The 23,281-nt window shown below is 45.7% G+C and overlaps 1 protein-coding gene across 2 annotated transcripts; it reads right to left on the reverse strand.

Moving 5' to 3' along the window:
- Nucleotides 1–412: 412 nt before the first annotated feature.
- On the reverse strand, nt 413–6,918 carry LOC118233313 (vacuolar protein sorting-associated protein 72 homolog). Of its 2 annotated transcripts, XM_035428883.1 has the most exons (8): nt 6,794–6,918; nt 6,362–6,488; nt 5,713–5,865; nt 5,115–5,238; nt 4,206–4,366; nt 4,142–4,157; nt 2,985–3,129; nt 413–1,474 (listed from the first exon to the last, which is right to left on the reverse strand). In XM_035428883.1, exons 2-8 carry the CDS (start codon nt 6,476–6,478, stop codon nt 1,054–1,056), a joined length of 1,137 nt encoding a protein of 378 aa, XP_035284774.1. In that variant the 5' UTR covers nt 6,479–6,488; nt 6,794–6,918; the 3' UTR covers nt 413–1,053. The 2 variants fall into 2 exon arrangements, with proteins under 2 accessions (XP_035284774.1, XP_035284772.1); XM_035428881.1 differs by lacking the exon at nt 4,142–4,157 and having other exon boundaries at nt 4,190–4,366.
- Nucleotides 6,919–23,281: the final 16,363 nt, after the last annotated feature.

Here is a 23,281-nt window from a genome sequence, read left to right on the forward strand (position 1 = left end):
ACCACAGCAACCCATGATTTTCTCAGAACAGACAACACTCACAGACAACACTCACAGAAAGGCAAAACAGGGAACACTTTAAACCGGAACTGCATCACCAGGTATCCGGAATCCCATAACATAATCAGTTCTAAAATGTCAGAGGTTATTTTTTTTGTTAACCTAACCATAACTCGACAGGAGCTTACCTGGGGGGGGGGGGGGGGGGGGGGGGGCATTCCCCAGGGGTTACAGGCCTGAATCCGTCAAGTTGTGGGCTACACGACTGGCTTTCACACTTTGCATTTGACAACACCTTGCTTCTCCTCCTGAATAGCTATTGGTGAGGATTCCCATGACATCACACAAGAACCCAGATATGACAGTGGGAAGATGACACGTGCAAAAAGAAGTTAATTGAATGGAGCTGCAATTTGTATGTAAAATCGTTTTATTTCTTCAGTCGTTCATTTTCTCTGCTAGAGAGGAGATTTATGGGAAATGGAGTTCAACAAACATCATTATCCTCTTGAACAGCTGCCAATTAACTCTCTTCTGAGACGGTGTTTAACCAGAAAACACAGCGTGCTTAAAACCCTTAACACATTACAACATAAAAAATATGTTTTTAATAAACCCAGCATGAAACATAATGCAGAATAAAAATCAATAAACTGTGAACTGCAATGTTCTCCACAGATGCTTTGACAGAACTAGCACCTCGTGCTACTCTATCACGACTGTCCCACTGGGGGCACTCAATGTCAGAACCATAGAAGACTCGCGGGAGCAGACCACCAAGTCCAGGGACGCAAGAGAGAAAGGCCAGTCTCGTTCCCACGCTCTCACAAAGTCCAGAGGCGACAGGAAGTGAAGACAGGAAGTCAGAACTGATGATTTTTAAAAAACACAGAGCGCACAACCGAGGATCAAAAGGAATTTGAAAACAGAAAAAAGTCAGAAGAGTGACAGATCCGGGTGGGATCCGGGAGAAGTTCGAGATGTCCCTGCGCAGGGTTTTTTGTGGGGCTAACGTACGGGCGTGTCCCCCCGCCCCGCCCCGCCCCGCCCCCGCTAAGTGCCCGACATGCTCTGCTTGATGACGATCTTCTGGCGGGCGCCCCGGGAGCCGCCGTCCCCGGAGAAGCTTCCGGAAGCGTTGGGGAGACCGTGGGCGGCCACGTACTTCTTGTAGGCCTCGCGGATGATCTTGAAGGCGCGGGTGTTGGCGTAGGGGATGTCGGTGACGGGGTCGCGGTACAGGGCGGGCTTGTGGGTCACCGGGCACACCTCCTGGACGGGGGGGCGGGGCGGGGGGGCGTGGGGGAACACCAGCTCGAAGGCCTCGTCGTCGCTGAACGTGAGGTAAGTGCGGGCGCACAGGCCGCCTGGGAGCTGCTGGGAGGACGAGGAGGAGGAGGAGGAGGAAGAGGTGGCTGCTTCTGTGGAAGGGAGCGGGGCAGTGGGCGGGGCCTGTGGGGTGTCCTGGTCCAACCTGGAAGGGGGAGGATGGGGGAATTATCAGATATTATTATATCAAGAACTCAGACAGAATGGAAGAAAAGGAAAGAGTTATAATTACAGAACCGGCCTAACTGCTCCAGACAGTACTCTATTCAGTTCCCAGGGCTGTGTGTGTGTACGGCACAGTGACTCTGTGTGAAATTCTGGTTGTTTGCGCAACAGCAAATACAGGGGAATACTGACATTGTTTTGTACATTCTAAGCACATTCAACTCATTCTCCTCCACAGATTTACTTATGAATGCATTTCCCACACTAGGAGTGCACAGAGCTGCAAATGGAGTGTTTAACATGGACACAGGGCGGTTCTACAGGAAGGTGAAACTCAGGGAAGGCGCCTGGTTACACGCACAGGCCTGCCAACCTTAGAAAAATATTTTGAGTACCACAATAGTCAGTGTAACGCTTAGTTCACATGCTTTCGCACCACTTCGCTTTGCACGCACACACAAGCCTTTCTTCATAATTCTAGTTTTGACTGTTAAAGTGATCAGGCAAAATTGTATAATTTGACCTGATTCTAAAATATAACTTGCACTGCACTGGGCTTATGATATACTTCCAAGTCAAAAGTTTGAGTACATCTGTTTAAAACAAATTTTTCATGATTAATATTTCATTATAATTAATTATTTGCTACGTTAGCGGTCAATAGTCAAACACCTTTGCAATGGTCACTATGCTCCAACAGAGCGTGCGCGATTCAAAGTTTGAACAGGAAGTCTCCGTAGCGTTTGAGTTACTGCAGCTAAATTACTCCATCAGTTATTCACACGTCTCGTAACGAGGCTAAATCGCATGCGAGCTACTACTACGGCTAACTATATACACAAATGTATCTCATTAGGATATACCTCTTGAAATGCATCATCACGTAAAGTTACCTAACATGTTTTAACGTTTTATATGTTAACATTACGGTCACATTTTTGTGCTTGATTATTACTCCCCACTTCCCATTTTACCTCAGCAATGCAGCGTTACGCCTCGATGGATAATAAAGTACCGCTGCGTATCAGTGGATGTTGAGTGGGTCAGGGAGGGGTTACAGAACCACAAGCACAAGGTCGTAGCATCTGGTTCAATCCGAGGGATGTTTAAATACCGAATAAATGTACGGTATTGTTTTGTATTAATTGGTTGTTTTCCGTAATTAAATTACAATAATATATATGTTTTTTATTATTTATTTTTTTTGCGTAGTTTCAGCTGGCATTTCGTACCTGCGTATTTTCACCAAGAATTGTGTGGTTGGTACACAAAATGCGTGCAGGTTGGCAGGTCTGCACGCATCAGCTAAGCACATTCCCTGAAGTGGCTCAACCAAAAACGACTCGAAAAAACCAAATGGCCCAAAAACCAGCCGTGGGGCACTTCCTGGTTAAAACCCTTGAAGGATGTTTAGGTGTGACGGACAGGGCACGGGGTGGTGGGGGTAGGGATGGGGACGGGGTTCAGGGTTTGCGGGAGGTTCGCCCTACCCCTCCACGTCCACGTTCTCCTCCTTGAGGTGGGCGTCGGTCACCAGGGGCATGAGGACCGAGTGGTAGCGGATGGTGGGACCGTCGAACCGCATCTTCTTATTCACGTGCTTCTTCTTATCCGCCTCCAGGCGCTCGTAGTTCTCTGTGGTCGGACGGGAGACGGAGAGACCGTAACACAACCGTAACGGAAAATCTCAGACCGCAGACTCCTGGCAGCACTCAGCGTTCAACAGCATTTGATCATTTAGTCCTATAAGAAACCCCCGGAACCAAAATTACACTAGTCACGGATCATTATTATGAGAGTAAGCGCAACTCCATGAATTTGACTTGCCATGTCTACATTGCTATGGGTCACAGTGAGTGGAGGACGTTAGCTCCACTCGCCCAGTGAGTACATGGTTGGGTTAAGGCTTGACTAGGGTTAGCCCGTTAGCCCCACTCACTCAGCGAGAGGAGGTTAAGGTTAGGGTTAGCCCGTTAGCCCCACTCACCCAGCGAGCGCAGGTTAAGGTTAGGGTTAGCCCGTTAGCTCCACTCACCCAGCGAGCGGAGGTTAAGGTTAGGGTTAGCCCGTTAGCCCCACTCACCCAACAAGCGGAGGTTAAGATTAGGGTTAGCCCGTTAGCCTCACTCACCCAGCGAGTGGAGATTAAGGTTAGGGTTAGCCCGTTAGCCCCACTCACCCAGCGAGCGCAGGTTAAGGTTAGCCCGTTAGCCCCACTCACCCAGCGAGCGGAGGTTAAGGTTAGGGTTAACCCGTTAGCCCCACTCACCCAACAAGCGGAGGTTAAGATTAGGGTTAGCCCGTTAGCCTCACTCACCCAGCGAGTGGAGATTAAGGTTAGGGTTAGCCCGTTAGCCCCACTCACCCAGCGAGCGCAGGTTAAGGTTAGCCCGTTAGCCCCACTCACCCAGCGAGCGGAGGTTAAGGTTAGGGTTAGCCCGTTAGCCCCACTCACCCAGCGAGCGGAGGTTAAGGTTAGGGTTAGCCCGTTAGCTCCACTCACCCAGCGAGCGGAGGTTAAGGTTAGGGTTAGCCCGTTAGCCCCACTCACCCAGCGAGCGGAGGTTAAGGTTAGGGTTAGCCCGTTAGCTCCACTCACCCAGCGAGCGGAGGTTAAGGTTAGGGTTAGCCCGTTAGCCCCACTCACCCAGCGAGCGGAGGTTAAGGTTAGGGTTAACCCGTTAGCTCCACTCACCTAATGAGCGCAGGTTGATCTCGGCGGTCAGCTTGGCCTCCGCCAGCAGCTCATCCTGAGTTAGCGGGCGGTCATGGTGCGCCCCTTTCCTGCGCCGCGGAGCCACCTGCCTCTCCTGCAGCCGCAGGTACGTCAGCCGCGTGTGCTCTGTGGTGGACTGACGCACAGACTTACGACCTGCAGATGGCGACAGACAACACGTCATAAACTACAGGCTAAAGCAGGGCTGCCTGACCCTGTTCCTGAATACCTATCGTCCTGTACGGTACATTTTCATTCCATCCCAAATTTGACACACCTGGCTCAACTAATTAGCAGCTGAACAAGATCTCTAGACGTTGAATGAGTGCTACATGATGGTAGATCTCCAGGGACAGGGTTGCAAACCATTGCACTAAAGCTATTTGCCACACCTGATGTATGCCTAGCAAACAGGACACCATACTAAGCAAGCAAAACATGTTATTTGGGGAGGGACTAACTGGAGCAGCATCTCACAACACAATACAGTAAAATTGTGGGTACTTTACAAAATTAAGATTATGTAAAGACAAAAAAAAGTAACTGGAAAACATCAAACTAAAATGGAAAGGCAAAACAGAACAGGTAATTCTCTAAAGATGATTATAATAGAGCAAGTTGTGGCTGCACTTTTGGTATGACTTCAGACTGACCTGCACTGAATTAAAGCATAAAGGATGGGCTTCACAGACAGAGCCTAAGTCTAGGCCTAGACTAAACTCAATCTTGAATGGAAATTCTCCTAACAAAACTCAATCTAGTCCCGGTATATCCTTAATCTGCGTCTGTGAATCTGGCCCAAGGCATATTTTGTTAAACAAGGTAATTGCGGGGCACTGGCGGACAGGTGAACTGTACTGCATGTTTCGGGGAGGTCCCGGGATGGCGGGGAAGGGACACGTACTCTCTCCCAGGTCCTCCTGGAGCTCCAGCGGCAGGTGCTTATCAGCCTTGGCACGCTCGGCCTTGCGAGGCGGCTCCGACGGCTTCTTGGGTTTGGGCTTGGGCTTGGACACCTTTATGGGCTCCTGGGGAACCGGCGCGGAATTCACATACGTCACACCCAGCACTGAGCGCGCTCAGTACAAGGCAACCAGGAACACCGTAGACAAGTCCTTTAGTTTAAGCAGCCCAATATAATCCAATTTTTAGATGTGAAGCACTTCATGGATCTGACTGACTGACTGACTCACATTTAGCAGGCTGAAGATTCTCCACAAGGGGAGGCTATTAGCACCCATTGTGCTTCGCATCAATGACACTGTGTTTTTGATTTTGATTAGTCTTTTTTCCAAAAAAAAGTATCTGACAGAAGCAATGCATGAACAATTTTTCACCCAGCCATGTACAATCTCTGGTAAGCCGTTAGCGGAAATAGTCAACATTGACAGATCAATAGGACGTTGGCGGTGCTTTTGAGCCGGAAAAAACTGCAGACAGACTGCAACCTGCCATTGCCTACATGGTGCGGGCATAACATACATGCCTGGGGCATTTTTTACCTTGTAGGCCTTGGTGACAACTCTTCTCTTCCTGCGAGGCTCGTCTTCCTCTAGGTCGCTGTCGGGCTCGTCGCCCTCGTCGATGTCGAAGTCGCTGTCCACCTCGTCCTCCGTGTCCGACTGATCACCTTTATACTCGTCATCTCCCGATTCCTAATCGGAACAAGAACGCAATTTATCACCTCGGGGATACACCTAATATTTTCGTGGAAGCTTATATACTTTTCATGAACATTACTTTCCAGGTACGGAGAATACACGGGATGTGTCCGGCGCCGTACATTATGGCTTTATTCCGGTATGTTAACACTGGACACTTTACAGTGTGAGATGTGTTATCCTTTCAAAGTGGCAGAAGTCGTTTCGTTAGCAAAGACAGTGAGGATGATGCTTTGTCGACTTGTCAATCATCCATGCATGTACTGTCCATACAGTTACCCACAGCAAGTCGAAGCTGTCAATTTTTTAAAAAGAGGCAAGCTTGCAGAGCTGTCATTCATTCACTTAATAAGATACGACTGATACCGTTGATCTGTTATTTCAGATGTCCTGCTACATTCTTTCAGTTAAAATACTCATTAATTATTCAGCTCGACAAACTAGCCACGCGTATTTTAAAGATATGGAACGTTAAATCGTTTGCACTTACATCATTGAATCCACCGTAGGTAGTCTTGTAAAATTCATCTTCTTCTTCGGCGTCCAACAATTTGGACATGCGGTTCCCCGCCGTCTTACGGGGTGCCCTACTGAATGCTAGACTCATTTTGATCGGTCTAGTTATGTGTGAATCAAGAAAAAGCAAAAAAAAAAATGTATGTCTGGAAGGTAAGTGACACACAACCAACATACAATATATCTACAAAAGCTAACGGTAAACGGTTAGTACTGTATTGCCCTGTATTAAACCACTGATGTTAACGTTAGCGAGCTAGCTACGACAACAAAGCATGATTCAGGCAAGCTAGAAATCTAATTAGATAACGCATGACATCCAGACCAGTTTCGGTGAGAACAACACACATTTCATAAAACACAAACATTTATCTTGTCAAAAAGCCAAGAAATGAAGAAGCCTTACTGTGTATTAACAAAAGAAACAGAAATCACCAAGCTATTTATTCATTTCTTGTCCGTTGCCAGAGCGGCCATTCTCCGTCTTCTTTGTTTGGAATTCTAACCTTAACTTCCAAATTAAAAGTGCATACCGCCACCTACCGTGCTGGAGTGAAAACTGGAAGATTGCAGGATACCTCCGTCCGATACCAGCAACCAGTTTCATATCGGACACGGCATTTAATGTTATTCATACTTTTAAAGCACTTAGGAATACTATACTATTATTTTTATGTCAGTGTGTGTTACTTCTTGTCGTAGGACATATAGATAACCCTGCTTAGACTTTTAGCGTCCCGTCCAATGCCATTTCATACGTTTTCCAGGAGATGGCAGTAGTGCTCCATCCTTTATCAGTCGCACATGTGTTCAGATTTGCCAGAGTTGCACCTGATGCTCTGTGGCTCAGATTTGCAAGTCATCCGACAAAAGCACTTTTAGTGAGGGTACATTTGGCAAATTTGTTCCTTAAAGAACAAAAATGTACCTCCACTCTGCCTATCAGAGTGTATTGTAGGACTAAATGTCATAAATCATGCCTGAATTCACAGCATGCAGGAAATGGCTGAACTTTCTTTTACTTTTAAAAGTTAAAGCTTCAACCATCAACCAGCTGTCAGCAGTAAAGGACACGTCTCTCTGCCAATCAGACTCCGGAACCCCAATAGCACTATGTGCCCTGAAGGACGTGAAATGGCCACTAGGTTACAGATAGTCACATCAGAAGACCATATAGGCTTCAGCTGCTGAACTTTTGGCACAGTTTCGAGTGGCACAGAGGTGATCCGGGGAGCACAATTGGATATTTTCTTCCCAAGGGCCTGGTTACCATCAGCACAGTGAAATTCTATGTTTTTTTTTTTTGTTTTTTTTTGTTTTTACATTTTAGTGCTTTAGTCACTTTAGTTACATTTAGTGCTTTATGCTTTCATCCGGAGCAATTTACACAACTGTATACACACCCCCTTTCTACAGGCTGGTATTTACGGGTACAATTCAGGGAAAGTACTTTGACGAAGGCTTCAACTGCCCCCTAGTGGCTAAACGCAGTTACAAACCCAGATCCCTAACAACCATGCTATACTGCCACCCCAGATACCATCTTAGCGTCATGAGGCTGCAGTGCTGTAAACACAGGCACAGATCTACATACCCTGTGCTTGGCGTGTTGTTTTCATTCAGCTTCGCGAGCACGTGTAGGACGTGACAGCCATGTCGAATGAAACTGTGCACACTGATTTCAAAATGCTCCCCAGCAGCATTTTTCGAATTCATCGTCAAGGCACCAGAAAACTCTGAAAGAAGAACTAGAATGGAAGGTTCTTTCTCATGATGTACAGTGAGGGTGGCCTGCCGCACGTTTTCGGTTTGGAAAGAAAAAGCACGCGTCAGGTATAACGTTTTGAAAGAGTGAACGCGTGACCTTCTCAGCCCAAGACTGACTTTAGGGCTGTTGGGTTTTCTTAAATGTGATGATCAATATGCAGTAATCGCTTGCCAAGAAAAGATTGAGGGGTTATATCCTACTACTACTGTCCACCAATCAGTATCTCCTAAAGGTCACTTGGAAACCAAATTATATTAGCCTATGGGTTTTTAGAGGTGTAAAATTTCATATACTTTAAACTATATGCTCGTGGAAGATATAGTGGCTTGCTTTCCCCCTGCCTGTGACCTTCCCCCTTCCTGTCCTTCCCCCTGCCTGTGACCTTCCCCCTCTCTGTCCTTCCCCCCTCCATCTCCTTGCTCTTCCCTTGCAACCTCTGTCAGCAGCCGGTCTGAAAGACTGTAGAAAATAAATGCATTTGCTTTCTAGTTTTCAAATCAATTAATTGAGGTCCATTGATTGAAATTTACCTCAAACATCCGCCTGCATCAACATGTAAAACTATTTTAAGAATGAATATAGATGCTTACTGATATAAAATGGGATCAAGTTCTTCACTGAGAATGCCCTCTACTGTGGAGTCAAAGTTGTTTTCTCTGTCCTCCTTAGAAAAAAACGTAGGAATAATATCTCAAGAATGTTGAGCCTCGTGAGCAATGTTCTCAGCATGCATACTGAAAAATATATGGTTTGTTTACGCAGAAAAAACAATGCGTGTGCTTTTCTGTAAGCCTAACAACCAATACACTGTTAGAAATGCAATTTCATTATTAAAATATATAAAATGCATTTATATTGCATCCATTCATACAGCTGGATATACACTGAAGCAATAGAGGTTAAGTACAACTTTAGGTTACAAGGCCAGCTCCGTACCCATAATACTATGCTGCCTCCCCTATCCAGACCACGTTGAGTCCTAGCGGGTCCCATTGGCTATATTGAGGAAGTGCTTGGCCAATACTGGACAGTTTATTGGTGGGCTTGTTTTGTTCCAGAGAATATATCTATACAAACCATATAACAACATTGTTTTGTACACAATATTTCCGGCCTGTATGCGACTGCAAAACGGACAGCAATAATTCTTCCAGAGAATTTCTTAGTGGACATTGGACAATCGATTGAGGATTGTCTGAGTTATCACGTTTTTGGGGCTAAAAATGACTATGGTCTATGACTATGACTTTATGGTGATGTGTGTCTCTGTGGATTTCCCAAAGAGGATGAGGACCTCCCATGCTTGTTTTGCCACCCCACATGTTACAACATAAGAAACCACTGTCGCTAAAATATCGGTATCATAAATAGTTTACGAGTATAAAACTGTGAGCTTTAACACTTTCAAACGGGCTATCATGTGACCAGATTGATAGAGGATTTCACAGAATGAATGCAAAAAGAACCCCACTTCAGCCTGAATATGGGCTGGTGCGTCATTTAGTGGGTTTAAAAACCCCCCCTTAGAAGAATTTAGGCTAAGATATCTGGCCGTTTTAAAATGTGAACTGCAGCCTTTTCAAATCGATTTTTATAGGCTTTGCTTGCAGGTTTTTCCTATCTTGTAAGGCGTGCCCGCGTGTCACGTCCGCATGCACACGCACTCCAGCGTGCAAACCGCTTTTCCTGTTGTTAATTTTATGGCCCACGTTTGGGTTTTCGGGTGTTTACTTTTGAAACTCTCGCTGTGGGGCTGTCCCTTCTGACATTCTGTCGGAGCTGTTTTTCTTCATGTTATACGTCGCAGATTCATATCGATACTTGGCTGCCTACGGACTGCGCAGAAGAGCGACAGTGCTATCATCGCATACATGTACTGTGGGCGATGTTTGTGCTATCTGGAATTTTTTTTATTAACACTTAACCTGAACTTTCTATAACAACCAAGGGATTACACCAACCTGGAATTTTTTTCTTAATCATAATATTAATTAAACAAGTCACAACCAGAATAAACAGCCAAGACAGGCAATCATAACTCATGTCAGGCAAAACGAAAGTCAGGAATGTGAGGCCCGTCACGACCAAAGTTGCCCAGGGACAAGTTGCTGTTCTATACATGGCCACTAGGTGGCCACCACGTGGTCGGTGGGATGAGAATGACTTTATTGTCAGAAGGCAGAGCGTCAACGGGCAGGGCAACAGAACACAATAGAACCAGCTGTTGTTCTTAACAGCAGTGTGGGCTGTTCCACGCCGCTCTGCCAACTCCACTAACAGTGCACCACACAGTCTAGAGCTCAGGGAAAATAATGAGTTATATAACTCTGACCGCATGTAAACCAGGCAGGGCTGGCATGTGCAGACGCAAGCACAATACACACACCCATACACACCCATACACACACACACACACCCACACACACACACACAGACGTGCACAGATACACACACCCATACACACACACACAGACATGCACAGATACACACACATAGACACCAACACACACACACACACAGACATGCACAGATACACACACATAGACACCCACCCACACACACACACACACACACACAGACATGCACAGACACACATGCACACACACACGCATGCGTATGTGTGTGGGTGTGTGTGTGTGTTTGGAGCACCTGCTGTCTCTCTCAGTCCTGCTCTCCAGGTGCTGTTTAAACAAAAGATATTGCATTCCTGTGGCAGGTCATGTGATCATTCTCCCAGGTTCTCCCCCCTGGAGCGGGGGCGGGGCCAGCATGCCTGCTCCATTAGACAGGGGATATGGTTTCACCTGAGCTTTGATGTCCACCACCCATGCACCCAGACATGTGCCTCAAATCGCTCTGTTAAAATGTTTTTTTTTAATTCACCCGCTGTGGTTGCAAGGCACGAAACCAGGTCAAATGTACAAAGGCAGTTCACCCGAAGCTTAACAGTTTCAACGACCGACAAACGGACAGATAGACAGACACATATAGCAGAGTAGTTGGTGCACCTAATCTACAGCAGACAGACCAGCACCAATGGAGACCTTGTTAAAGTTCTGATATTCTCACAGGATAGGTTCATCAACATCGTCATGTGGAATTTGTTGAAGTGCAGTTCATTCGGTGCTTATGCATGATTTCGGCTTGTGGGCCTAATGTCTTTTCTTCATGGGGTTACTGCATTGATTTAAACTGTGTTTCTGAAGAGCACGGTTTCACAGAGGGAAAGATTAGCACAGTAAAATATTCCGTAAAGTCATAAGTAACCTGTGATTCAGATAGTTTCTAGACCAATTTAAAAGACATTTTGTGTTGAATTAACTGATTGTGTTTCATGTGTAGTCTCTCTGACTGAGTCTAGGATGTATAAATTTAGTGAAGATTAATGATAATGGTGCCGTCATGAGCAATGAACAGAGAGATCATTTAAAGTGAACCAGTGCACTCTCCGGACCTGTAGTTCAGAATGGCTTGTTTTTTTATAACTGCAGAGACAAAATATAAATATGGTTCAAACTCAGAGAAAAAAATATTTCTTTTGCAAATTATGTTCTCTATTTATTTTGCAACAGGGGGGACATGTACAGAGTTTCATGTGGACATTCGTTCAGAGCATCCAGGTCTTCTGTCAGTTACATACCAAAATTTCCCTTCAAACCTTTGAAGAGTAGGTTTTTATGGAATGTTTTTTTTTTTCTTTTCTCAAAACAATAAGTCAGTGTTCTAGAACTCCATTGCTTACTCAGTGATTGTTACATCAGCATTAAAATGTTCAGTTAAGAACATTCTATTCACATTCTCAATGTGACCTCACACCTTAAATACGACCAATCTCCTATGCCATGACGTTAACCAAAACCACGCTCCCCTCCTCCCTTAGCAACACAATGTCAATATTTTGCTACGTCACAGGGACTTGAGTGACAGGCCAGCCGAAACACTCCTTCGCCGGATAAAGCAGCGTCTGTTCACAACGCGGGCGGGGCAGTCGCGCCTTGATGACACAACCCTTGATGACTTTCAGCCCAAAGCATGCTGGGGGCATGTCAGGGCTTACGGTAGACATTACCAAGGCTGAGAGGAAACAGGCCGATAAACACTGCTGAAGTGGTAACAGCACCTCTGTGTGGGAGTGATTGCACTTCTGTATGAAATAAGTAAAACGGTCCGGAGTGCTGTAGCCATAAGAAATACCCAGAGCGTGCGGTCATAGTGAAACTCAGCTTCAGCCGCCTGCTGTGGGCTTTTCTTTCCTTTTCTGGTCTGGATTTTGATCGAGGCTCGTTTCTGACATTTCCCAGTAACATTTTCGCACATCCCTAATCACGCTGAACAAAACAGAACATAATCCCTCCACACAAACTCCACCCCTGCTTTCTCCCAACTCCCCCCTCCCCTCCCTCTAAATTTACTTTTTTATACTTCTTAAATTCTACATTGTCAAGGGTAACCTGCTCTTTAAGAAGGAAGGGTTCCAAAAGGCTCTCCTATGTCTCCATAGGAACCATGTCTAGTTCAAGGGTTCTTTGTCGGGCAAAATGGTTAAATCTGGGAGCATTCACTTTTCACACCTACCATGCAGGGTTCCATAAAGAACTTAAAAGGGTTCCCCTATGAAACCAAGCCAAAGAACCCACATATTCACAGAACGATATAGCCAAGAGGGAGCGATGTTTATTTAAACAGCCTTGAGCTCGCCGCACGTTCAGCTGGCCTGTTGACGCACATCCTGTCTAAACCGAATATTTCTGCGATAATTACAATGGATCATTGACAGGTTTGCCCTGTTCCATTACCGGTTTCCACTGGACCAGACTCCCTGCAGCAGTGACACGGTTTAGATCTGGCTAATCGACCGTCTGCGCTGAGAGATATGTCAATGAAGCGGTTTGAGCACAACCATGGATGCAAAACTAGCCAGGCTCCGCAGTTGCAAATCCATTTCCCTGTACCTGTTGCCATGCCTACAGCACATGATTTGAAAACCACTAGGCTTAAAAAGAGTGGGGGTGGTGCATAAAAACATAAATGCTACACAGGAAATCAATTAGTGTTGTATAAACTCTCTTAAAGTAAATATTGCTCTGACAGAGTACATTTGATTCCTGTTGGACTCGTCCTGGAGTTGAATTAACACAGAATATTTTACTATGTAAACTAAGAACTGGTGTAGGTTGCACACAAAAAAGGAAAACACTACCTTGATTATATTATGTAATTTTTTGTATTTTGTACCAAAAAAAAAAACAGAACAGTACAGCACAGCACAGAACAGAACTGAACAGAATAGCACAGAAAAGAACAGAACAAAACAGAACAGCACATCATAGAACAGCATAGCACAGCACAGCACAGCACAGAACAGCACAGAACACGTTAAATGTTCTTGGAGCTGAAATAATTATTCCCATCTCGTGACTCATGGTAAAAAAAAACCTTTTTTTTTTAAAACAGCGCTGGGCAAAAATACCCCGTGAAAGACAAGAGGACCTGAAAACAAACAGTTTATATTTTACCCATGATTAGTGCCAATTTCTGTTTCTCTCTTTCTGTCTGATGAGGCGATACATGTGTTTGCTTTAAGGTGCATGTGGTGTCTGGAACAGTCCCTTTTTCTTTTATTTTCATTTTGTGTGTCTTGTTTACTTTTGGTTACTATTTAGCTTTTAAGTGTATGTATAGACATTGCTGATGCTCTGATTGGTTGCAATAAAGGAGTGTCAAATGTCTCTCTCTCTATTTCTCTCTCTCTCACACACACTCTCTCTCTCTCTCTCTTTATCTCTCTTATTCTCTCACAGCTCATGTCTTTTACCATGTTGGGGCAGCCTGATGGATAGGTATTTGAACCGCAGACTAAACAAGGGAAAGGGAAAAGAAGAGAGTGAGAAATACAAAGAGAGAGAGACAGAAAGAAAGAAAGAAAGAAAGAAAGAAAGAGGAAGAGCTAGAAGAAGACAGACATAAAATGTGAGAAGTTTTAAAAGTGTGAAAGGACCAAAATAACAGGACATGCAATAAATTAAAAGAATGCAAAGAAGAATATTAATATTGACAGTAAAGAGAGTAAACACTGAGGAGACTAAAGGCCGAAGCGCATCATAAGCCGCGTTTCCACCGCAGGAACTATACCCCGGAACTAGGAACCTTTTGAGGAACTCAGTGCGTTTCCACCGCAGGAACTAGGGTCTAAATTTAGTTCTGGGGGCTTTGTTTTACCCCCCAAAACGTTCCTGCTCGGGGGGTAGTACTTTCCGAAAGTACAGGAACCTTTTGGGTGGAGCTTGCAGCGCTGAACATTTCTGATTGGTCGAGTACTCGTAGCATTTGTGTTGTATTTATTTTCCGCCATTACCCGCCATGTTTGAAAATATGCAGCGGCAAACCAATTTATTTTCATAATAACTTCAAATCAAACGTGTATGTTATGCGGCGCAGTAGCCTACTTTTGGTTATAACCTGTCAACGTCTTGGAATTATAACGTGTGCTTTTCTGTTCTTTTCTTGCTTTAGTATTCGTTTTATAAAATGCTAAGCATTCGTGCTGGGACAGCATATTACGTAGGCTACCAAAACATTCAAACGGATTAATCGGTTGCTGAATATTTTCTTCCGGATTTTCTTTGTTAGCCCGTTGTAATTGACTCAAAACGTTTGATACAGTTATGTGAGGTATGCGGTAGTTCTGCATAATTAACATTGGTGATACAGTACAAGCAAACTGGAAATCACCTTCCGCACTTTTTATCCTGGTAAAATAACAGGTTAATTCTAGTAATCTTCGCTTTAGCTTTTTCAGACTGCCGTAATTTTACTCAATTTTACTGCCATTTTTCAATTCCACGAAAAGACCAGGAAGACTATGGACTCATTTATGGTGCATGTTTCGCATCTGGAGGGCACACTTCGCTGCTCGGCTAGCAGTAACTTCGAAGGAAAGCAAACGGTGGCTGTACCACTACTAATTTACATTTTCACGCAAGTCCGAGTTTTCGTTCTATTCTTGTCATTTTGCGATTAGCCTATATGGAATTGACAACGAGAAAGTAATAAAACAGCAAATTGTTTACAACGTGTGCATGTTTTCTGCTGTTAATGAATGTGTTTGAGAGGATATATGAAAATCAATAAATACAAAAGTAACCATATATAGTCATTGTTGGTAACCCGTATATAAGTGGAATAAACCCCTCCGGGCTGTCCCGGTTATTAGAAAATAATGTAGGCTACTTCGGTGGTAGTATGGGGTTACAGAAGAAATCATATGACAGATGGACCGACGACAACGTCAGTGGGCTAATTTGCCTAATCTTCGCGGTACTTTAGACCCCGGTGGAAACGCAGACAACCATTGGCTGAAGGAACCTTTTAGTTCCTGGTAAAGTAGTTCCTGGGACTGAAAGTTCCGGGTAATTTTGGTGGAAACGCGGCTATAGAAAGGAATCCAAACTCAACCAAAAATAACAGCGTTTAAAAAGGGTGAGCCATCAAGGAGAGAATCAGGTGGGGGGGGGGGGGAGAGGATAAGGTAGCGCAGAGAGAAAGAACAGGAGAGAGGGGCTTTGAATTAAAGGAACACAAAAAAGGAAAGCATGTGAAAGAAGGAAATAATAAGGGCAGGATGGTGAAGAGGAGAGGAAAAGAATGTGACAAAAAACAAAGAAGAGGAAAAAAGTGATGAGTGGAGAAGTTTGGGAAGGGATAATAAAAAACAAGCAGGAAGAGGACAAGAGTCCTGATTCACATTTCTTTCTGGTTCAGTCAAGAGAGAAAGCAGCACACACACACATACTCACACACACACACACACACACGCACACACACACACACACATACACAAACACACACACACACACACACACACACACACAAACTACTTCAGCACTGGTCCCTAAACAGAGAGAGAAAGAGCAGAGCAACAGAGAGAGAGCTGTGTGTGAGTGTCTCTCTCACATACACACACTACACACACACTTTCTCTCTCACTCTCTCTCTCTAACTCACGCACATGCACACACACACTCACACACACACACACTCTCTCTCTCACTCACAAACACACACACACACACACACACACACACACACACACTGTACTTTAGCACTGGTCTCTAAACATTTATTTCCTCTGTACACAACACATCATCCAAAAATGTTCCTGACGGAGCAGAAGAGGCTGACTGACCTGCAGCCCACACTGCACAGCGAGGGACTGCACAGGAGTCTAATTATCGTCCGAACGATGGTCCGCCCTTATCAAGGACAGCACTGTGCCCTTCATCATCTTTCAACAGAACGCAATGAAAACAATGAAGATATGCGCTGCCCACCCTAGAAGAAACTGAATGTTCTGCAGTGCATCGAAAATATGTGGACTTTTGGAAATATAACGATGTATTGCTATATTTTAAAGCGGTAATATTGTGAAGTGTTGCAATATATCGCTAATATTTGTATTTCTATATATTGATATCACTTAATTTCTGTAAGAGTGAACGATCCACCATTAGCCTGCGGAATTTACAATTATTCATATTTTTACATTGCTGTGAAATATATTTATCATTGTATTTTCAATATATCTTTTGACAACATATTTCCCCACAGACAGGGCCACGTTTGGTCCCACAACTGTCCTAATGTAACCCATCCAGAGTGCAGCTGTCATATGTTCCCTCTGAAACTAATGACATATAACTTCATCGGGACATATTCTGCCACTGTTATGACATAAATATGCAATGCGGTGCGGTGTGTTGTGGTCTGAAACAAACACTAACGTCCCACAGTCCCTGCTACCTGGATTGTTTGTTTTCTTTTCCGGTGAACACCGGTGCCTTTAAGGATATCTTTAAGGGGAGGGTTTAAAAACCTTTGCTGACTTGTTTATTTCAAATGGCATCGTCTCAAGCAGTGGCCTTATCCCAGGGGTCTATAGTCCTGATCCCAGAGACAAGCGGGGTCTGCTGGTTTTTGTTGTTACTAAGCAGTAATTGATCATTTAAAACAATTAATTACACAGTTTCTTGGGGCTGAACTGGTAGCTGATTTATTTTTTTATTTTTTTTTTAAGAAAAGAAAACCAGTAGAACCTCAGTCCAGCTTTAAGAGATCTACTTCATAACTGTCTTAGCAGCGAACAGCCAGGACGTGACCCAAATCCATCTCTAGTATGACTGTCCTCTGAGATTGGGGTGGGGGGGGGGGGGGGTGCGGTTGCGGGGAGAGAGAGAAGGGCCGTTTCTTGGGTTACGGGCCTTTCTCCAAGGGTCCAACATCTCTTTACTTTTTCATAGAGGGACCAAGCTCTCCAGATACACGTCAGCATCCCCATATACCCACCAGGGGGTCTACACCCTGCCACCAGGCTGCCCTGCTGCATGCACTGCTGAGATTAAAGAATGGAACCAACATCCCACTCATGTTGTGGCAGACAGACCCGCCGCAAAGCCAGACAGCAGTTTTGGAAAAAAAAAAAAAAACCTAAGGGTTAACCCAGTTTCGGTAAAGTCTTAAAAACAAAATAAGGTCACATACAGCCATGTATGGTATCTCTGTAGGTAGTGAGAGAAGCAGTGGTGGTTTTTTCCGTGGTGTTTGCGTTTAGAGAGCGAGGAGATACAGGAAACTGCACCACTGGGCTTTTTGGGAGGTCCCCTACAGTGACACCGACGGCCCACGCATGACCCACAAGTTTTCTGTTGTTCAAACACTAGGCATTTTCAGACGGCCCCTAACCTTGTGATCTGTCCATCTATCTATCTATTTATCTATCTAACAAGCAATAACACAATCTATTTATATATCTAGCAATCAATCAGTCAGTCTGTCTGCCCATCCGTCTGTCTGCCCATCAGTCTGTGTGTGTGAATGCTGGTGGTGTGCCGTGCAGCGCTGCCTCAGCCCACCGCTGGCACTGTGGCCCTGTGTGTGCTGCCGCGCGTGTTAAGGCACGTCCCCCGTGCCCCTGGTTCCCGTGGCCCCGGGTTCCGCCCCTGCGTCTCAGTACAGAGTGTGCCGACTGCGCCGTGGCCAGACCGAGGCTCGGGGCCAGAGACGTGAAATCACTGCGCAACATTCCAGGCTTATGTAACCGTGGACATCCTGTTCGGCTGCGGGGCGGGGGGGCGGGGGGGGGGAAGTGCAGTCACGCGCGCATGGCACTGCAGATTCCCTCGCAATGCATGCGTGCGCGCGTGCGCTAGCTTTCCCAAACATATGAGCGCGTGTGCACTCAAACACATGTACACACGTGTGCATGCACTCACGCATACATGCACAAAGACACACACACGAGCGCATGCACAGGCCTGTACACACAAATACGCATTCAGACTCACACACAGACACACACGTACATACAGTACACAAGCACACACGCACATACGCAGGCCCGTGCACACGCACACACACACACACACACATGTACACACACACACGTACATACAGTACACAAGCACACACGCACATACACAAGCCCATGCACGCACACACACACACACACACACACACGTACAGTACACAAGCACACATGCACATACACAGGCCTGTGCACACGCGCACACACACACACACACATACACACACAAACACACATGTGCACGCACATACACACGTATATACAGTACACGCACAAGCACATACGAAGGCCTGTGCCGGCACACACACACACGCACACACGCACACACACACACACACACACACACACACGCACACACACACACAAATACACAGGATTTAAAGGGAAACAGCTGTGTGCTTTCCCATCCTTGGTCCTCCTCTGGGTCCGGACGGAGAGAGCAGGCTGGGAGAAGCTCAGACAGATGAGATCAGCTTAAATACAGAATCTGCCCCACAAGGGAGAAAACTGCTGACTGTAACAACACAAGAAGAGGGAAAAACTGCAGAGGACAGCTGCAAGAAGGACGGATTTTCATTGAAAAACAGACCACCGGTCGTCCAATGACGGATCAGAGGGGGCTGGAGGGATTACCGGCTGGCCCGTGCCCCAGCAGGACAGATTCTGTGCGGCTCAACCACATGCCGGACGTGGGCCTTTCATAGTGAAAATAAGTTACGCAACTGCAGCGCCCGCACAGCTGCTGGGCCACATCTGGCCGACGCAGCCTCCGAAATTACATCTGTCAGGTGCTTTCTTCTTCGGAAACCCATCATCCGAAACTGCCCCCCTGAATCGAAATAACTGATAAAGTTCACACTATACAACCAGGGGTTTTTTTTTATTTTTTATTTTTGGACACGCGCGCACAGCCCCTAAGCGGATGTTCGGCGCCGTGCATTTTACTTCATCGGCATGTGAACTTGCATGAGCTGTGTGTGTGTGTGTGTGTGTGTGTGTGTGTGTGTTTTCACGATCCGAGCATTTGGTTAACACAAAATTGCGATTCAAATCGGAAAGGACGGTGCGGACAGACGCAGGATGCGCCGGCGGCGGATTTGCCTGCCAGATCATGGGAGCGCCGTTTTTGGAATTCTCACGAGCGCCCCCCGCGCCTCTCCCTGCGGGCGCGACCGTTCCGTACGTGTCAGCCGCGAGCCGCGCTCTGTTTATAAACTCCGCGCGCGGGGGAAAGCGAGGAGCGCGTTCAGCACGTGTACCCTGACACACGCTCGCCCGCTTGCCTCTCCGGTTCAAAACGTTCTGAACGACCGGTGCGTCACTAGTAGGCCACCGTCAAAAACAACCGGGCTGGCGATGACTCTCTCTACCTCCTGACCTCCTTGTAAATCTCTATGCGTGAAAGCGTCGCACGGAGCTAGCGCGGTGTTCGCATTCAGTTACGTACTGCAGAAGCACAATGATGCTGCCGCGGCGTTATATCTTTACATGGCTGTGGCTGAAGGCGCCGCCGTTGACGGACGCGGGCGGCGCGCTGCTCTTCGAGAACTCGCTCGCCGCCTTTGTGTTCAAACGAGCGCTAACTGGGTCGAAGGACAACGATCGCGGAAACACGGGAAGGTCTGCAGCCTTCCCCGCATTCCATCTGTAATTAACCAACCGACTTCAGTCTCATCGCTTGATTTAATAAAGCTCGCCAGCCGAGGAATGTGCCGCTGACGTGCCGGGGCACGGGCCTCTTGCCCCGGAGCGCGTCAATCCGAGAAACGCAGAACCCCGCGGCGATTCGAACGTATGACAAATTCATTACTATACGAATACAGTACAATAACAGCCTCGGGGCGCGAGCGCGTTTTCCGTGAACTATGCGACACCCACGCGCGTCACAAACAGCCGGGAATCCCAACGGACACGGCGAGGGGAACATCTCTTTACAAACGGACACGGCAAGGGGAACATCTCTTTACAAATGGACACGGCAAGGGGAACATCTCTTTACAAACGGACACAGCAAGGGGAACATCTCTTTACAAACGGACACAGACGACACGTTCTGGGCAGCAGCTGCAGGCGGCTAATTGACGGCTGCACTCGTGTGCCCTTCGCAGGGACTTACATAAGCCTGGGAGATACATGGGAGGGTACATCCTCTTAAGTGTGCCATGCATCTGCATTTCAGACCAGACTGGACTCTCTCTCTCTCTCTCTCGCCTTGATCTTCTGTCACATTGTGAGGTCATGCACTCACCCTCTCTCTTTTGCACTCTCCATCTCTTCCCCTCATTTCCTCTCTTTATCAAACGGGATAATAATAATAATAATAATAATAATAATAATAATAATAATAATAATAATAATAATGCGTAACTTGGCGGGGATGAGAATACCACTAATGATAATAATATTAAAATAAGTAGAATAAAAAGAAGAGGAAGGAGAAGAATCGTGGGATAATAAGACGGTAACATCAGCGTTCACGAAATGCGACCCTAACCATGTGCGCATGGCAGGGCCGGCCCTTCCCATCCGTTCACACATAGGGCCCTGGTGAAAGAGAAACCACTGTGTCAAGCCATGTACAGTATACCTTCCCATTATGACTCACCTCCGTCAAGCACCGGATGTGGGTAACTGTCCAGCTGTATAAACACACATTAAGCAGGAACATTATGTGCCCATCCACACAGCATTCCTAACGCTAATGCATGCGCAGAATTACTCATGCTCATGCAAGTCATGGAAAAGCAAGGGTTTTCAACTTTGCAACGAGGAAAAAATAAGAAAACCTTTTTTTATTTTGAGTGTAATTTAAATGGAAATTTAAGGATAATAGGAAGAAAGTGTCACTGCACACAGACCACACCTATAAGGACTCATATGCAGCCGTGTCATTTTCAGTCTGTTTGGAGATTCTTAAACAACATGACCACTGTGTTCACAATCCGACTGTCTGAACGTTAATCATCATAATCCTTCAGCGTCATCGCATTCTTATTCATCATGAACCGCGCCCAGATGTAAATAAGACGAGAACATCGAGAACAAAACCGTGTGTGTAAACATCCGCTCTGCACGGCGCTCTGGATAAGGGAGTCATGCACTAATATTCATTCAAAGAAGAAGGAAAAGGAAACGGAAGAGAGCATTCTGCAGCTGTGCATTTGAAATAAATAAAATTTTTAAAAGCACGAGATTGAAACCATTTTAAACGAGAGGTGTTTCCAGATAATTCGAATGGATAGGCTGTCTTGTGAAATAAGACAGCGATCATTTGCTCAAAACACATTCCAAGCACTGTTAAACATTTTTTTTAAAAGCGCCGCATGTTGGAAAAGTGGAAAAGTCTTACAATAAACATTTAATGATTTATCAATAACTAGAAGGTGCGGCTATGTTTTAGGCTGGACTTCACCGTTGGATATTTTTAGTTGGGTATTACATTTTTGCAATTATTATTTTCTTTAGTGACTGGGCAGTCTGATCCATGTAAATAAATACGAACGAACTTAATGATTATAAATTCATAACGATCACAGTGGCAGGATCACAGTGCAGAAAGTATCATGGCTGGGCAGGTGGATTTGTTGAAGGCTGATGGTAGGCCACCCTACTGACTGTGCCACAAGGTCTACCCATTTTTTAAGCATATCCATTTAGTTTTTTATTTCTCACAATTCCCATTCGGGTGAAACATTTGACATTTTGAAAATGAATGTTTGCAGGGATAAATATTTACAAAAACCACACCCACTCAAACCGGAAAAGTCTGCACATAAATCGCTCGTGGTGCTCTTCCCCTTTTACATATGTTGTTATACCTGCATGCTATGACTGGAAAATTAGGCTTAGTGGGGGCGTGGGGCTCCCAAGTGGGCGGGTTTACCAAGTGCTCCGCCCTCCTCTGGGGTTCCTGTCAAGGCTGGTACAGGTTTGTGAGCTAACTGCTTTAAATTTTTCAAGTAATGTGCCTACGGTGTGTAAGTAGCAGCAAGTATCACAAGCTTTTTTCTTTCTCACACAGATTCCGTGCAATGTTTGGTGAGAACCATACTGCTGGTAATGTGAAAGGCGAAAGTGGTAATCCTCAGTGATGTGTGGAGGGGGAAAATCCAGATTCAGGAAGCAAAAGCCCCCACCCCCTTCCCCCTCAGCATTTTCTTCCAATCTCCTGAATTTACCAATCAGCACAATTATTCAGCCAGGAGGTGGAACTAATTCGTAGAATCAGCTGGCTGAGTTGGGTGGAAGAAACACGTGGCAGGACTTTTACTTTCTGACCCCTGGACTTTCCGTCTCTCTCGAGATGTGCCACAAGTTTCACTTGAAACATACAAATGATTCCCAAGTCCCTCATTTCCAAGGCTTATACATAGCCACTTCAAACAAAAGGCTGAGGAGAAGAAATCTTAAATAACGTTTAATTCCAAGAGCACCACACGGTGAAATGGCTTGTAAGGGCAATTTGGTTCGGTTAATATGAGCTAAAATGCATTCAAATTGTTTCACAAATTAATATCTTTGACTAAACAATTATTCCAGTGGCTTTTTTTCCATACATCCATCCATTATCTATACTTGCTTATACTGGTCAGGGTCGTGGGGGGTGCTGGAGCCTATCCCAGCATGCATTGGGCGAGAGGCAGGAATACACCCTGGACAGGCCGCCAATCTATCGCAGGGCACACACACCATTCACTCACACACTCAAACCTATGGGCAATTTTAGAGTCTCCAGTTAACCTAGCCTGCATGTCTTTGGACTGTGG

This window comes from Anguilla anguilla, chromosome 8, assembly GCF_013347855.1.
Source record: "Anguilla anguilla isolate fAngAng1 chromosome 8, fAngAng1.pri, whole genome shotgun sequence".
Classification (NCBI taxonomy): domain Eukaryota; kingdom Metazoa; phylum Chordata; class Actinopteri; order Anguilliformes; family Anguillidae; genus Anguilla; species Anguilla anguilla.

Coding starts and splice junctions, on each gene's coding strand:
- LOC118233313 (XM_035428883.1), bottom strand. CDS start 6,478: ATGAGTCTAGCATTCAGTAGGGCACCCCGTAAGACGGCGGGGAACCGC. Junction 5,239..5,712: donor TTGTCACCAAGGCCTACAAG/GTAAAAAATGCC, acceptor CCGGTTCCCCAG/GAGCCCATAAAGGTGTCCAA. Junction 1,475..2,984: donor GAGAACGTGGACGTGGAGGG/GTAGGGCGAACC, acceptor TCCCCCTTCCAG/GTTGGACCAGGACACCCCAC.